This window comes from Taudactylus pleione, unplaced genomic scaffold, assembly GCF_031769625.1.
Source record: "Taudactylus pleione unplaced genomic scaffold, aTauple2 ptg000007l, whole genome shotgun sequence".
Classification (NCBI taxonomy): domain Eukaryota; kingdom Metazoa; phylum Chordata; class Amphibia; order Anura; family Myobatrachidae; genus Taudactylus; species Taudactylus pleione.
In genome coordinates this window covers 23,939,610-23,957,212 of record NW_028284410.1, presented here as the reverse complement: position 1 = coordinate 23,957,212, position 17,603 = coordinate 23,939,610, and the positions used below count along the sequence as shown (strand labels likewise).

At 45.3% G+C, this 17,603-nt stretch overlaps 1 protein-coding gene across 1 annotated transcript in view; it reads right to left on the bottom strand.

The window, feature by feature from the left end:
• The window catches only part of MACO1 (macoilin 1), a 63,368-nt gene that overhangs the window by 15,713 nt on the left and 30,052 nt on the right, over window positions 1-17,603 (bottom strand). The window contains exons 7-9 of the mRNA XM_088462549.1: window positions 2,414-2,572; window positions 2,150-2,332; window positions 1,927-2,047 (exon numbers count right to left, since the gene is read on the bottom strand). Of these exons, the coding sequence (XP_088318675.1) occupies window positions 1,927-2,047; window positions 2,150-2,332; window positions 2,414-2,572 (463 nt within the window). The remainder of the gene's footprint in view (window positions 1-1,926; window positions 2,048-2,149; window positions 2,333-2,413; window positions 2,573-17,603) is intronic.

The window sequence follows — 17,603 nt, the reverse complement described above, 5'->3', positions numbered from 1 at the left end:
TAGTGGGCTATAGAGCGACACACGCTGACCCCAGGGAGAGGTATGTAGGGGGACCAGACCCGCATTATACTGAGAGGGCTGCGACAACCACTGAAAAAAATGGCCACCGGAGGCCTCAGAGGGGGCGTGGCCGGAGGAAGAGAACAGCTCAGAGAAGCCAGACCTCAGAGGAAAGGTGCCCTGAGCTGAGGGGAGGAGCCGCTTTAATGGGGAAGCTGTCTCCCCTTGCTGATTATTTAACCCCCGGGACGCTAGTTCCCACACCAATTGTCCCTGGTGGTCTAGTGGATCGCGGTGGCTAGAGGCTGCGTCCACACTCAGCACCTCCGGTCTTTCCCCTGACACTGGAGGTATGACTGCTACCGTGTGGATCACAGTGAGCGGTGACATGCCTTACCTATCCCCTTAGCATCCCGGCTGCAGTCTGGGTCCTCCTACGGGACCTTGGTTAGTACTGACCCTGGGATGCCTGCTGAGATCCCCAGCTCTGTACTGGCGTCGCAGCACTGGAGGGGAGCAACAGGCTAACAGATGAATTGGAGGTGATAAGTTTGGAGGTAGCATCGTCAGAGGGGCAGTCAATAAAGAGGTTGAAGACGCTGCAGATGAGGCAAGGACGGTCAGAGGAAAGGAAGTCTGTGAGCCAGGCCACAGAACATGCAGCTGGAGTTAAGAAGGCTGCCCACATAAACACCTGGTTAGTCACCAGGCCTGACAGAGTGGGTGTAAGAGGCACCCATAGGAGAGATGAGGTGGTGTAAGAGGGGGAAATTCAGGGGTCAGTGATAGCAAAGTTATTTAAACTAAGGATGGGCACATACAGTAGGCGTTTGTAGTCCACAGCCCACTTCTATAGATATCATTTAAATATAGCACAATTTCTGACAATATGCTAAACTTTACGTGCGATGGGGGAGGAGTTCACTTAGGGGGTGATCAAATTCATAATACCAACAGTAATGTCTTGTTACTGATAAAATTACACACAATTACTGATAAGGTGTATATGTTAACTTATTCAAATAGGTTATCCTGTAAAAACAGGTTCTTATTTTGATTTTTTAAACCTAGTCGTCAATGTTAAAAAAAGCTAGAGCTATTGTTTCCTTATATTATTAAAGATCACAGCTAAAGCCGCACATCCACAAGGCAACGGCGGTACGACCGTACAATTACAACATTATAATCATACAGTCGTTGCTGTTCCCCTGCAGTGCCTACACTGAACGAATGATCGTTCAGTGTAGGCACATTAACTATCTCTGAACATGGGCAATCTGTAGTTATCGGCAGATTGACCAGCATGTTCAGAAGATATTTGATGTCGGAAACGACCAGCGGGAGTGTGCATCGCTGGTCGTTTCCGACATAATAGTGCCCGATTACAATGTCGTAATCGTGCAATCTCTCAGTAACATCGCGTAGTGGATACGCGGCTTAAGATGTGAAACCAGATAAATAAAACCTTTCATATATCCTTGAAATTATTTGCTTCTAAATTCTTACATATTTTTTCAAAGTATCTCCTATTACTCCGTCTCACTCACACTGAGAAATTCTAGTGAAGACACTAGCTTTAATGCCCAAGGTGTAACTTGAATGCACACTTCTTTAGAAAACAGTACGCCAAATGCGATAAATGGGTAAATACTTACACAACTGTACAATCTTCTTAATGTACTTCCACTTTTATGCAGATTGATTTCCTTAATTGTGCCAAGTATACAGATTATATATACAGTTGGTTATATTTTATACTATTCCCATAGACCACAAGAAATTGAATGGCCCACAACGGTTATGTGCATATAACAGACATATTTTGTTGATGTTTGCACATGAAACTGAAACACTATAGGTGACAAGCCCTCTGGCTATAGACGGCGGATTCCTACAAGACACAAAGATATGTAAAGGGCACAATACCTGAACTTTTGACTCCAATTCCCTTATCTGGTCGTCTTTTAGTTTCATGTCGATTGACAATTTTTTACATTCACTCTCTAAATCTCTGATCCGACTTCTTAATGTTTCTGTACATTCACCTCTGATGGAAAACAAAACATCAGTAGTACATCAGAAATTTCTAGGGGAAATTAAAAAAAAAAAAAAAAAAGTCCCCCACACGATGTTCTAACACCCACATTACCTGTTGGCTGCAGCAAATGCAACGGCCCTTGCTGCTGTGGCTTCTTCTAATTTCTTCCTTTTTTTCTCCTCCATAAGCTGCTTCTCTACAAATGCTCGGGCTTCCTGCTCCGCTTTCAGCTTTTTCTCCAGCTGACTGATCGTCTGCTTGTCTTTCTGTTTCATTTGAACAGCATTATGCAATCTGAGACAACACAATTAAGACTTAATTTGGCCAATTAGATTAAAAAAGATGAAATAAAAAAATTCCTATGCAAAGACTTACTTATTTTGCAGCAGCTCATTTTCCTGTCTGAGCTGCCCTATTTCATTCCGTATTCCCCGCTCTGTGCTAGTTAGTGCACTGATCTGACTCCGTAGATCCTGTTCAATCTGTCTGCTTCCCTGCAAATCTGCTTTTAATTTCTTTACATCTTGTTCCAATCTAGAAAATGACAACAGTATGATTAAACATTCGCAAAACACCTAATATTATACTTTAGTACAGTGTTAAACTGTGCTGGCTCGTCTGCAAACGAGTCATTGAAAAAGGAACATGATTAATGTTGTGGGTATTATATATTAAAATAGTTTAAGATACGTTTACTGAATTGTTCAGTTTAGGTTTCAATCAAAAATTGTGGCGAACTGCACTTTGTCGCACGGTGTTCATGTAAACTTACAGCTGGTTTAATTCAGAAACAAAACAAAACAAAAAACAAAATGTGAAGTAGACCTTAAAAACCAGCTATGGAAGGGTTCCACAAATCTGAAAATTAAAAATAGTAAAATGAACTGTTCATTTAATAGCTTTGATCCATAGATAAGCCTAGCAGAACAGTAGTTTCTTACATTATGAAGAAAGGATTGATACAAGTAAAAATGTTTGCCGTTGAAGGATAGATAATCAGTTACCAAATCTAAAAATGTAAGGCAGTCTCTAGACATGGAGGGTTATAGCACCACCCCCACCACTTGTAAGGCTCCAAAAACTATACAGACTGCCTGGTGGTACCTGTATAACAAATCCTAGGAAATAAAAGTTATTAAAAAAACACACACACACACACACACACCCCTGTAAGTGCAGTATATAGCTGCACTTATCTGCTGCTGATTGAATCAACCCCACTGTTTGTAATGGCTGTTTATTAGTTTACAGACAGTGTGAAGGAGGAAGAGTCCCAGTGGAATGGGATAAGTTGGATAGACAATATGAAAATGCTCAAGAGTGCAAGGCTGACTTAGTTTACATTTCTAAAGGAGAGAAAGTGACAAACTGGTGTGGCAGAGGGGTATTTGTTATCAGACATGGATGCAATAATAGTCTCTCCGATTTGATTATAGGAGAGTTTAGAATGACCGTAAAAAAAAAAAAAAAAAAAAAAAAGTACTTAATTTTAACACAGTAAATGTAAGAGAGGTTTCAAATGAGATGGGTTTTCTGCAGGACTGCCCAATAAGGAAGCTAGAGCCAGGGTGTTCTACATTTCTTTAATGTATATGGTGTCATTAGTTTGGCAGAGGTAAAAAGAAACAAGACCATGACTAAGTGATTTATTCTATTAGAGCAAACATTGCAAATAGATTGTACAGTGCCTTGCAAAAAGTATTCACCCCCCCCCCCCCCTTGCATTCTTCATGTTTTGTTGCCTCACAACATGGAATTATAATGGATTGTTTGAAGGTGTGCATCATTTCATTCACAGAACATGCCTACAACTGTGAAGTTGTGTTTTTTTCTATATTGTGAATCAAACATTTAGGACAACATAACAGTAAATTTCAGCATATGTAACTATTCACCCCCCTAAAGTCAGTACTTTGTCAAGCCACCTTTTTCAGCAATTACAGCTGCAAGTCGCTTTGGATAAGTCTATGAGCTTGCCACATCTTGCCCCTGGGATTTTTGCCCATTCCTCATGGCAAAACTGCTCCAGCTCCTTCATGTTGGATGGTTTCCGCTTGTGAACAGCAATCTTCAAGTCTGACCACAGATTCTCAATTGGATTGAGATCTGGGCTTTGACTAGGCCATTCCAACACATTTAAATGTTTCCCCTTAAACCACTCGAGTGTTGCTTTAGCAGTATGCTTCGGGTCATTGTCCTGCTGGAAGGTGAACCTACGTCCCAGTCTCAAATCACAGGCATACTGAAACAGGTTTTGCTCAAGAATATCCCTGTATTTAGCACCATCCATCTTTCCCTCAACTCGAATCAGTTTCCCAGTCCCTGCTGCTGACAAACATCCCCATAGCATGATGCTGCCACCACCATGTTTCACTGTGGGGATCGTGTTCTTGGGGTGATGGGATGTGTTGGGTTTAGCCAGACATAGCGTTTTCCTTGGTGGCCAAAAAGTTAAATTTTAGTCTCATCTGACCAGAGCACCATCCTCCATACATTTGGGGAGTCGCCCACATGCCTTTTGTCAAACTCAAATCGTGTCTTCTTATTATTATCACTAAGTAATGGCTTTTTCTGGACACTCTTCCATAAAGCCCAGCTCTATGGAGTGTATGGCATATTGTGGTCACATGCACAGATACACCCAGTCTCTGCTGTGGAACCTTTTGTCTCTGTGAGTGCTGCCCCTCTGATTAATGCCCTGCTTGCCCGGTCTGTGTTTTGGTGGGCGGCCCACTCATAGCAGGTTTGTTGTGGTACCATGTTCTTTTCATTTGATGGTGCTCTGGGGGGGGGGGGGGGGGTGGGAGGAGAGAGAGAGAGACAGACAGAGAGAGACAGAGAGAGAGACAGAGAGAGAGACAGAGAGAGAGACAGAGAGAGAGACAGAGAGAGAGACAGAGAGAGAGACAGAGAGAGAGACAGAGAGAGAGACAGAGAGAGAGACAGAGAGAGAGACAGAGAGAGAGACAGAGAGAGAGACAGAGAGAGAGACAGAGAGAGAGACAGAGAGAGAGACAGAGAGAGAGACAGAGAGAGAGACAGAGAGAGAGACAGAGAGAGAGACAGAGAGAGAGACAGAGAGAGAGACAGAGAGAGAGACAGAGAGAGAGACAGAGAGAGAGACAGAGAGAGAGACAGAGAGAGAGACAGAGAGAGAGACAGAGAGAGAGACAGAGAGAGAGACAGAGAGAGAGACAGAGAGAGAGACAGAGAGAGAGACAGAGAGAGAGACAGAGAGAGAGACAGAGAGAGAGACAGAGAGAGAGACAGAGAGAGAGACAGAGAGAGAGACAGAGAGAGAGACAGAGAGAGAGACAGAGAGAGAGACAGAGAGAGAGACAGAGAGAGAGACAGAGAGAGAGACAGAGAGAGAGACAGAGAGAGAGACAGAGAGAGAGACAGAGAGAGAGACAGAGAGAGAGACAGAGAGAGAGACAGAGAGAGAGACAGAGAGAGAGACAGAGAGAGAGACAGAGAGAGAGACAGAGAGAGAGACAGAGAGAGAGACAGAGAGAGAGACAGAGAGAGAGACAGAGAGAGAGACAGAGAGACAGACAGAGAGAGAGACAGAGAGAGAGACAGAGAGACAGACAGAGAGACAGAGAGACAGAGAGAGACAGAGAGACAGAGACAGAGACAGAGAGACAGAGAGACAGAGACAGAGAGACAGAGACAGAGACAGAGACAGAGACAGAGACAGAGAGATTTATTTATAACCCAACCCAGAATTGTACTTCAACAACTTTGTCCCTGACTTGTTTGGAGAGCTCCTTGGTGCTGCAGACTCTGGGGCCTTTCAGAAAAGGTGTGCTTATACTGACAAATCATGTGACACGTGGATTTCACACAGGTGGGCTTCATTTCACCAATTATGTGACTTCTGAAGATAATTGGTTGCACCAGAACTTTGGAGGGGCTTTTTAGCAAAAGGGGGTGATTACATATGCACATGCCAATTTTCAGATTTTTATTTGTAAAGATTCTTTATATATATTTTTCTCATTTCACTTCATCAAATTAGACTATTTTGTGCAGATCAATCACATAAAATTCAGATTAAAATAAATTAGTTACAGGTTGTAATGTAACAAAAAAAGGGAAAAAGCCAAGGGGGGTGAATACTTTTGCAAGGCACTGTAGATCAGTTAAAAAGATATCCCACTCAACAAGGTGGAAAGGTAGGACAGGGGTCCCCAAACCCATTGACTAGGAAAGTATACACCTGTAGAGCAATCTGACATTAGACCCTCACCTTCCAGAACTGCTGTATCACAGGGCACTTAAGGTGCGCACACATACCGACTTTTCATCCAATTTGGCCGATTTCGACGAATCGTGACGACAGATCATGAAAAAAATGGCCAAATCGTGAGTTTCTACTCTTGATCACGATGCCAATGCGCGTCCCCGCTCGTCGTACATCGCATCTTCTGATCTGCCGTGCTGTAGGGCAGATTAGCCAATCTGGGATACAGTGCATTGGCTGCAAGATAGATCTTTAGTCAGATTGGACATTTTTAACTCCAAATCGTGACCACGACTGCCTGGGGAGAGTTCAGGGGAAATCGTGTACATAGGCTGATTGGGAGCAAGTCGGTATGTGTGTGGGCACCTTTAGACAACCCTCTGCTGCTGTGCATACAACTCCTTTTCTAATAAGGATATCTAACTGATGGCCAAAACACTATGCACACTGCCAGGCATTCTGTTTGAACTTGCAAAGAAGAACGATGATCCATGATCAGTTGATCTGATTAAGCTTTGGCTCTATAGCTGCAAGGAAATACTCAGAGGGGAATGGGTGCAGGATCAGTTCCACTATGGTAAATTCAGAGAAGTGACAGGGTCATTGAAAGGAGTAGTTGATAGTATGGCAGGTTGATGATAGAGGGTTATTAATCATTGAGGGATCAATGACTAAGGATTGGGTTTCAATTATTAAGATTGTAATGATGAAAGGCAGATAACGGGACAGAATGGTGATGAAAGACATGTGAAGGAGTAGGAGTAAGGAAGTAAAGCGATGGAGGCAGAGTTTCAGTGGCCAATGATGAGATTTTTGAGCCCTAGGTAATCATTAACCTAGGGCTACATCTTCTACACTCAATGGAGTGTAGAAAATGAGTCAACTATTGCTGGTTACAGAGCGAACGGAATATCGGCCCATTCAATTGAATGGCCAATAAATCGTGGGCGCGTCAGCTGGTATGTAACAGCGAAATGTCTGAATGACTTTCACAGACCTACCGCGTCTGCTGTGCAGCAGTTGATGGCCAATATATCTGCAGATCTATCGGCACATCGTGCTGTGTTGTGTACGGGCAGTCAGACAACCGCCTGTACACTTGCTACAGAGGCCGCCAGTGACTGCCATCACTACTGCCCACCCAGTTGTGAAGTCAGGCAAAACACATTGGGCTGATAATTGGCAAGTGTGTATGCACTTACCAATCGTTAGATAGGATGGCAGATCTGTCGGTCGCCCAATCTGTTGTCCTAGTGTGTACCCAGTTTTAGAATCCAAAGGAGTCAATTCAATTAGGTGCGAGTTGGGTCCTGTGAGTAGTTTTCACAGCAATTTACAGTGCGAATTGCATTAGCAATTCAGGGGTCTATTTACCAAGCAGTGTTATTAGACAGAGTGAAAAGGGATAATATGTGGCAGCCAATCAGCTCCTAGCTGCCATGTCACAGGCTGATTTTGAAAAATGACAGTTGGTAAGCTGATTGGCTGGCACCTTATCACTTTTCACTCTGTCTCCTAACACTGCTTAGTAAATAGAACCCTCAATTCCAAACACGCACTGCATTTTCAAGAAAATTCATATATTTTGTTTTTTTAAGCACCCCTGAGCAGGGAAAAGGGTAGGGAATATAGTTATTTTAGGGTAAAAAAAAAAAAAAATATATATATATATATATATATATATATATATATATATATATATATGTCAGGGCAGAAGCTCTGGTATACCCCTCCAATGAATAATCACACACTAGGAGTAGTGTAAATAGCATCATTTGGCCAATAAAGTCATGCCCATTTTCAGGTGAATGTCTCTAAAAATCTCAACAGGTTAAATGATGTGGGGCAGGTGGGTGGAAGTGTTGTATTGATGGGAGAGGGGTTTTTGAACCTGCAGTTGAGAGGGAAGAGTAATTTTTACAAAGTTGTATAAAAACTACCCCAAAGTGCTGGATACTTTGATTTGATTTAAAAATAAATAAAATAAAAAAAAACTTGCTGGCTATAATTTAAGCCCATTAATAAAAAGTGCAATAATCAGTCATTGGACACCTTTTAAGAACCTTCAGTACTTTCCTTATAGCCACTGACAGCCTTCTATATGGTCTTGCTGTCTCACCTGCACTTGTCTACGGCCACATTTTATAGAAAAGTCGTGCACCCTCACGGCGTGTACTGCGAATTGGCATTTCTAATTGAATCTCGCATTTCTCAGGTTCACGCATTCGTGCATGTCTGCTCATTTCATGAAAAACTTGCACCAAGCTGAACTGACACCAAAGTGTGAGATTTGATCTCAACTTAATCTGGCCAGACACTAGACCAATTTACATCCAACTAGTTGATTGGTTGGAATGAAAATCTGGTAAGGGATGAAAGCAAAGGACAATCAGCAATTTGCTCCCAAATGCCAGATAATTGATCAATACAATTTGTTCAAACAACAGTTTTTGTCCATCATTTAACAAACTTATCTGACGACCATTTTCATCTGTTTTCTGGCATTTTAGAGCAAATTGCTCACCATTTACAACTAGTTGGCTGGTTGGATGAAAGTTGGTCTAGTGTGTGGCCAGCTTTACTCTGCACTAAAACAGACAAAACACCATAGTACTACAATGAAGGATACATTTTCTATGCAGCTTTGTATATTGGCCATCATTATGGGCTTAGCTTTTTAAACTGGACAGTGATTTAAAAAACAAAACAAAAAAAAACACAAGTGTAATCCCTCAAAGTGCCTTTGAAAAGATGAACAAAAGGAAAGAATTATTGGTCCATAACATGAAAAAACAAATGTGCTTATTCCTAATAGTTTAGTATGCGACAAAGAACAAAAACACTTATGTTTGGATATTAGTAATCCTTAATATTCTATATTATGTAGAATAGCAAGGAAATGAGGAAAGCAACCATCCAACTTTCAGATCTGAAAAGCACAGTTTCAGGGAAATATTTCTGGCTTTACCTGTTATGAGGCTGACAAAAACTGTTCCAGCACAAGTACGGAATTCCCTCAGTGCCAACTGAATACATAGGTTGCATATCCCACTGAGCCAACTATAGTTAAAGTGTTTAGAAATAACTCATGAAACTTCAAACATCAGTTAAAGAACATCTTCCCTATTGACTGAATGGTTCCTTAATTCCAGATTTAGTCCAGCACTCTCCATCCCATAAGCATACATATTCGATTGTCGAGCACAAAACAGATAAGCATTTCGAAGGTCACAGAAATGAATTAAAAAGTTAATCTCCCCTCCTCCCAGAATCCCTACCTCTCCTAACCATTATCATCAGTACAGGAAAAATGGCGAATAATTGAATAGCTCTGGACATGAAACCTGGAGCACAACCCAGTGCCTAATTGATTATGTGGCATAATTAATCCCAGACGCCCGGCAGCAAGTTATTTGGTGCCCCAATCCCCCCCCCCCCCCAACACAGTGCTGACACTGTAATGTAGCAATCTGCATGCAGACAGGCTATAGATAGATGAAGGCAGCAGCTAACGGTCTGACATGGAGATCTCCACTAATGTATGGTGGATTCTCATGTGACTGGAAGGGATGCTATGTATTGGGCAGCCTTACTTGGGGTGAATATGTTTTGGACAATGGAGGAGGTGCCCCTTCAGAGCTGGAGCCCGGCAGCAGGTGCCTCCATTGTCTCCCTTAGTTCTGCCCCTGAAGATGCCCCTTGGTGTCACACTTGACTCAGCACTCTGCTTTATTCCAGTCTCGCTCCCAGTCCTGTCATTTCCACCTTAGAAATATTGACAGTACAGGTTACCGAAGATGCTATCCATTCCCACACGATCTTACACCTTGCCTACAGCAACCTCCATATTTATGGCATCCCTCTCACCAATCAATGTCTTTCAATTCATCTTAAATGCAGCAGCAACACTTCTCTTGCAACTACACAACCGACTAACAGCACTTTGTAATCCCTACACTAGTTTACTCAAGAATCCAATTACTCGCCCTCATGTACAGAGAACTTTCATATATCTCAAAGCAATCACCAGCTTAGATCTAACACAAACGCGCAAATATTTAATTATTTTAATGGCTATCCGCCTGTCCCCAGACTTCACTTGGCTAGTAACACAGGAGTCTGGGGGGCAGGCATATACAGGAGGGAGGTGCGGATTGCTGTGTCCCAGCTGCTGCAGCTGTGATACACGGCGCTGATCCCCGGGAAGCTTACCTTTCCCGCATGCAGCTGGCAATATTAAAAACTAGATATAGTTAAGGTGTCCATCCACTAGTAGACATGAAAACGACTGCACAATTACGACATTGTAATCGTGCTGTCGTTTGTCTGTGATTAGCCTGCACTGAACGAGCAGTCGTTCAGTGCAGGCTCAATCATCTGCAAACATGCTCAACCTGATTTTATCGTCAGTTTGTTTGCACGATGATAGACGTCAAAATGACCAGCGGGGACACGCATCGCTGGTCGTTTCAGACATTTTTGCAAACGATTGAACGATAGTTATCGTTCAATTGCTCAGCTTAATGGTCTAGTGGATGGGCACCTTTAGGGTTAGGTTGCCCAACTGAGCAACCGCCACTGGTCATCTCTATATCTCCATTTCTGATCTGCAGATGCAAGTTGGGTACAACTGCCCTTGTGTTTATTAGGGTCATGCTCACTGCTAGAAAACACAAGGCTACATCGTTGCGACTGCTTTTTTATTATTGGAGATTGATAACACTGCTGCCCAACAGCAACCTGCGCTTTCCCCACCTATTGTTATTCTATTAACATCCTGGCCTGTATTCTGTTTTACCATACCTCTAAGATTGTAAGATCATTTGACCATTTGACATTTGATTTCATGCCATTATATGAAATTTATGTCATGTCAAGATCCCCTAATAAACAGTAAATTCCTGTGTAAAATGTCAGCTCTTTATATAAAATATATAGTTATCCTGGGTAGCTTTAAAGCATCGAGTTGACAACATTTGTCCCAAGCCTTCAATTTCATAATTTATCAAAAGCAAGAAAAACAAAAACACAGTCCTTGCTGTTGATCACCAACTAATAACTACTGCAGTGGTTCCCAAACTGTGCGCTGTGGCTCCCTGGGGTGCCTCAGGACACTTGCAGGGGTGCCTCAGGTTGTGGATCAGCACTAAATAAAGTTCTTTATGGTCAATGTAATGTAAATATGTGCACAAACAGAAGCACAAATCTGTCTACCACCACATAACTGAACCTAAGGATGACGACAGGTAAGCACAATTTACGTCACTGCATAAGAGTAATGGTAAAATTACCTTTGTTAACTTTCTTTGAAGTCCATAGGGTCCACTGGGAGACAGGGGTGTAGGTGGGACCTGAAGGACCGGACACCAACAGCAAAGCTTTTCAATCCCAGGATGCTCCGGTCCTTCCCCCTATATCCCGCCCACAGCCTGAGGGCACTTCAGTTTTGTTAACAAGCCCAAGGCAGGAGCAGGTTAGGAGAGAAGGTAGACTGGTACACTGAAGAATCACTCACAGAGAAGGAAAAATGACCAGGAGAAGAAGAAACACAGACGCTAGGAGGGTCAGGGCTTGTGCCCTGTGGACCCTATGGACTTTGAAGACAGTTAACAAAGGTAAGTTTTACCATAACTCCTTTTCTTCAGGGCTCCACAGGGGGACATTGGGGATGTCCCAAAGCAGTTGTTAAAGGGCGGGAAGGCTCCTGAGCTGATAGGAGAACCCTACGTCCGAAGGAAGCATCCCGAGAGGTAAATGTATCAAAGGCATAAAACCTGAGAAAGGTGTGGACAGAAGACCAGGTGGCTGCCTTTCATAGCTGTTCAGCTGAGGCACCCTGCTGGGCTGCCCAAGGGACCCACAGAGTGAGTAGAATGAGCAGATACCGAAGCCGGCATAGGAAGGCCAGTCTGCATGTAATCCTGTGAGATAGTCATGCAAATCCATCTGGCCAGAGTGTTAGCTGGCCATCCCTTTTTGTGGAATCCATATAGGACAAAAAGGGAGTCAGATTTTCTGATGGAAGTAGTATGGTTTACATTGATCTTCAGATCACGGACCACGTCCAACGAGGCCTCACCTGCCGAGAGGTCTGGTGAATTGCATGCTGGAACCACAATATCATCAATCAGATTGGGAAGGAAACCTGGGCATGTACAAAACAGGCCTATCCTGATGAAATATTAAAAAGGGGGAGCAACATGAAAGCGCCCCTAAATCCCATACCCAGAAAAAAAACGAAAAACAAAAAAACAGTCTTCGCAGTGAGCCACTTGACATCCACTGATTCCAGAGGTTTGAATGGAGGTTCCTGAAGTGCTTGGAGCACCACTGACAAATCCCATGGAGCCACAGGAGGAACAAAGGGAGGTTGTATACGTAGAACACCTTGCATGAAGGTGTGACCATCCGGTATAATAGCAATTCTGCACTGAAACCAGATAGACAAAGCAGAGACCTGCACTTTCAGAGATGCCAGGCGGAGGCCTACATTCAGTCCAGCCTGAAGGCAAGAATTCGAGAAACTTTGAAGACTTGCGGGTCATAGTTTCTTGGAGCACACCATTGGAAATACATATGCCATATTCTGTGGTAAATCCTGGCTGAGGCCGGTTTACGTGCTCTGAGCATGGTCTGGACCACAGAGCTGGAGAAACACTTAGCCGTTAGGAGGGATGTCTCAAGAGCCAAGCCGTTAAAGACAAAACTGGCTAGGTCCAGATGTAGACATGGACCCTGAGACAACAGGTCTACTCGTAGAGGAAGTTGAAGAGGAACGTCTATGGGAGAGCCTTTGAAGATCGGAGTACCAATGACATCTGGGCCAAGCCTGAGCTATGAACAGGACTGTGCTCCCCTCCTGTCTGAACTTTAGAAGAACTTGAGGAAGTAGGAATATTGGAGGGAAGAGATGCCAAATGGGAGTTCCATTTCACAGACAATGTGTCAATGAAAGCTGCACTGGGGTCCTGTGCTCTGGCTCCATAAATTGGAAGTTTGTTGTTGTGTCTTGAGACCATGAGATCCACTTTCGGAAGAGCCCATTTGTCCACTAGAAGCTGAAAGACTTCTGGATGTAGAGACCATTCCGCTTCATGCACGTCGTGACGGCTGAGAAAATCTGCTTCCCAATTGAGAATCCCGGGATGAACACTGCAGAGATGGCTGGGAGATTGCTTTCGGCCCATGTGAGAATGCGGGACACTTCTGTCATTACCGACTGACTTAGAGTGCCCCCTTGGTGAATGAGGTAGGCCACCGCCATGGCGTTGTCAGACTGAATTTGTACTGGCTCGAAGTTCGAGGATATTGATTGGTAACACTGCCTCGACTGAGGACTATTGGCCCTGGAAGGAGTGCTGGCCAGTTACTGTGCCCCACCCTAGGAGTCATGCGTCTGCGGTGAGGAGAGCCCAGTCTGGGAACCAAAAGGGCCGACCCTTGTTGAAATGGGAAGTCCATGGCAACCAGGTCAGGGACGGGCGAATCTCTGGGGGGGGGGTTTGAAGGCTCATCGCCTGGGACTTTAGCAGATGGGGTAGCACATTCCACCTGAAGATCAGGTGTTGTAGGGGCCTGGAGTGAAACTGGGCGAACTCCACCATGTCAAAAAGTGTACACCATTGTTCCAAAGGCCTGCATTGCAGAGTGAATTGACACTCGGCGCTTGTGTAGCAGTCTGTGTAGTCTGTGCTGGATTGCTGAAATCTTGTCCGCTGTTAGGAAGATTCTCTGAACTCGAGAGTCCAGGAGGGCTCCCAAATGTACCATCCTTTAAGATGGTGTTAGAGAACAAGAGATATGGTAAGAACTTACCTTTGTTATCTCTGTTTCTACGAAGTCCTTAGGGTCCACGGGGATACCTTGGGGTATAGGCTTGGCTCCGCCATGGGCACCACACAGCTAAGTCTTTCATCCCAGGATGCACCGGGCCCCCTCCTATACCCCGCCCCCAGGCACCTGTTTTAGTATCAAGCCATAGGCTGGAGGAGAGGAAAAAGGAAGAAGAAAGTCTGGAACACACAAAATATTCACATTCTCACAGAAAAAGGAGACAAACTGGCGACCAGAACACCCTACAGAAGCACAGGGCGTCAGGACGGGCGCCCTGTGGACCCTAAGGACTTTGTAGAAACAAATAACAAAAGGCAAGTTCTTACCATATCTCTTGTTTTCTACTCCAGGGTCCTTAGGGATCCACAAGAATACCTTGGGGATGTCCCAAAGCAGTATCCTTCAAGGGAAGGGATGCTCCAGGACAGAGAGGAGAACCCACCGCCCGAAGGAAGCATCCTGAAAAGCAAAAAGTGTCAAATGCATATTGCCTGACAAAAGTATGGACAGATGACCACAGCCACCTTGCAAAGCTGAACAGCCGAGGCGCCACGGCGAGCTGCCCACGAAGGACCCACAGACCTCGTAGAATGAGCCATCACAGAGGGTGGCACTGGAAGACCCTCCTGAGCGTAAACCTCTGAGATCTCCATGCAAATCCACGGTGCCAAAGTCTGGTTATTGGCAAGCCAACCCCTCTTATGAAATCAATATAAAAAACAAAGAGTCCGATTTTCTTAAAGAACTGGTACGGTCCACAAATTCGCAGAGCCCGTACCACATCCAAAGAAGCCTCACCAGCCGAGGGATCCGATGAATTAAAGGCTGGAACCACAATTTCCTCATTAACGTGGAAACTAGACACCACTTTAGGAAGGAAGTCGGGACGTATACGAAGTACTGCCCTGTCCGAATGAAAAAACAGAAAAGGGGGAGGGGGAGAGGACGAAAGGAGAGAGCCCCCAAATCTGACACCCTTCTGGCCGAAGCAATAGCCAGAAGGAACACTGTCTTTGTCGTAAGCCATTTCAACTCCACAGAACCCAAAGGTTCAAATGGAGGATCTTGGAGCGCCCTCAGGACCACAGCCAGATCCCAAGGAGCCACTGGGACGACAAAAGGGAGGCTGGATGCAAAGGATACCCTGCATAAAAGGTGTGGATATCAGACAGCATAGCAATCCTATGTTGAAACCAAACAGACAGGGCAGAAACATGCACCTTCAGTGAAGCGAGGCGTAGACCTAGATCCAAGCCCGCCTGTAGGAAAGCCAACACTCTTGATATCAGAAACTCGTGAGGATCATACCCTCTCTAGGGCGACACCACTCAAAATAAGTATGCCACACCCTGTGGTTAATCCTAGCTGAAGCATGTTTCCGAGCTCGTAGCATACTATTCACCACGGCTCTGGAGAAACCCTTAGACCTCAAGAGGGAAGCCTCAAGAGCCACACCGTCAAAAAGACAGACGACTCAGGTCCGGGTAGAGGCAAAGACCCTGAGGCAACAGGTCCTGATGTTGAGGTAACAGCAATGGAGTGTCGATGGACAGACACTGAAGATCAGAGTATCAATTCCATCTGGGCCACGCAGGAGCCACCAGCAGGATCTTGCCTCCTTCCGTATGCCCACAGCTTGCGGTTGTGCCTGGAGGACATGAGGTCTATTTCGGGAAGGCCCCACTTGTCCACCAGAAGTTGGAACACCTCCTGGTGAAGAGACCATTCCCCTGGGTGTACATCGTGGTGGCTGAGGAAGTCCGCTTCCCAGTTGAGCACACCCAGAACGAACATGGTCGAAATGGCTGAGAGATTGCCTTCTGCCCAAGTCAGAATGCGGGACACCTCCCACAGAGCCGCCTGACTTAGAGTTCCTCCTTGACTGTTTAGGTAAGCCACCGTCTGACTGAACCTGCACAGGTTTGCCCTGCAGGAAAGGTCTTGCTTGCTGCAGCGCCCTGAACACTGCCCGAAGCTCCAATATATTGATCGGCAGGACAGATTCCTGACGTCCACCGGCCCTGGAAGACATGTGGGCCTGTCACAGTGCCCCAGCCCCGAAGGCAGGCATCCGTCGTTAGAAGGACCAAATCCGAAATCCAAAACGGACGTCTCCTGATGAGATGGGACTTCATTAACCACCAAATCAGGGACAGGTACACCTCCGGAGTGAGCCTGATCATCTGCATCTTTATTCAACGGGGAATCCCATCCCATCTGGAGAGGATCAACATCTGCAGAGGCCTGGAACTGGGCATACTCCACCATGTCGAACGTTGACACCATGGAACCCAGTAACTTCATTGCCGAGAGAAGAGACACTCGGCGACTTTTTAGAACATTGCTATCTTGGACTGCAACAGGGCTATCTTTTCTTCAGTCAAGCAGACCCTCTGCTGCTGAGAATCCAACAATGCTCCGAGATGGACCATTCACTGAGAAGGAATCAGAGAGGACTTATTCCAGTTCACTAGCCAGCCGTGAGCCTGCAATACTGATATTGTCAGTGGCAAATGGTTGCAGAGGACCTGTGGCAACTGCCAACAGGAGGTTGTCCAAGTTAGTTAACAGGCGAACATCCTGCAACTGCAGGTGTGCCGCCATTACTTTTGTGAACACTCGAGGAGCCGTGGAAAGGCCAAACAGTAGAGCCTGAAACTGGTAATGGTGGTCCAACACCACAAATCTGAGGTAACGCTGGTTAACCCTGGCAATGGGGATATGCAGGTAAGCATCCTGAATATCCAAGGACACCATAAAATCCCCAGGTTGCATAGCTAAAACAATAGAACGCAGAGTCTCCATTTGGACAGAGGGACCCTTAAAAACTTGTTCAGGGACTTGAGGTTGAGGATAGGTTGGAATTATCCATTTGGTTTTTGGACCAGAAAGAGGTTGGAGTAATATCCCGTCCCCCTTAGAGATAACGGAACAGGCTCCACTACTCCCATCTGTAGCATAGAGCACACCGACTCCTGGATTGCTAGAGCTGGATGTGAAGGAAGGCCTGCTGCGAAGAACTGATGAGGAGGCCTTCTGCAGAATGAGAGGGCATATCCCTGAGATACCACTTCCCTTACTCAAGTGTCTGTGGTGGTCTGGAACTAACACTGGTCGTATAGCAGAAGTCGGCCTCCCACCTTGGGATCCCCCAAGGAGAGGCCCAGCCCGTCAGGCTGATGGTGTGTCGTCCAGCTTGGCGGCTGGACGTCTGGTACTCCAAGCTTGTTTCTTGGGCTTAGCAGTCTTTTTGGGGCCTGAAGGTCTCGGAAAAGGACTGCACCTTAGGTTTGCCCGAAGGGCGATAGGGCCGAAAGGACGGGTTTTTAGACCCAGACGGGGCTGAAGGTAGACATGCAGATTTGGCAGCCGCCAGCGTGTCCACTATCTTGTCCAAAGCAGGTCCGAATAGGACCTGCCCATTATAAGGTAAGCATTCCAAGCCCTTTTTGGATTCAGCGTCCGCCCTCCAAGAGCGTAACCACA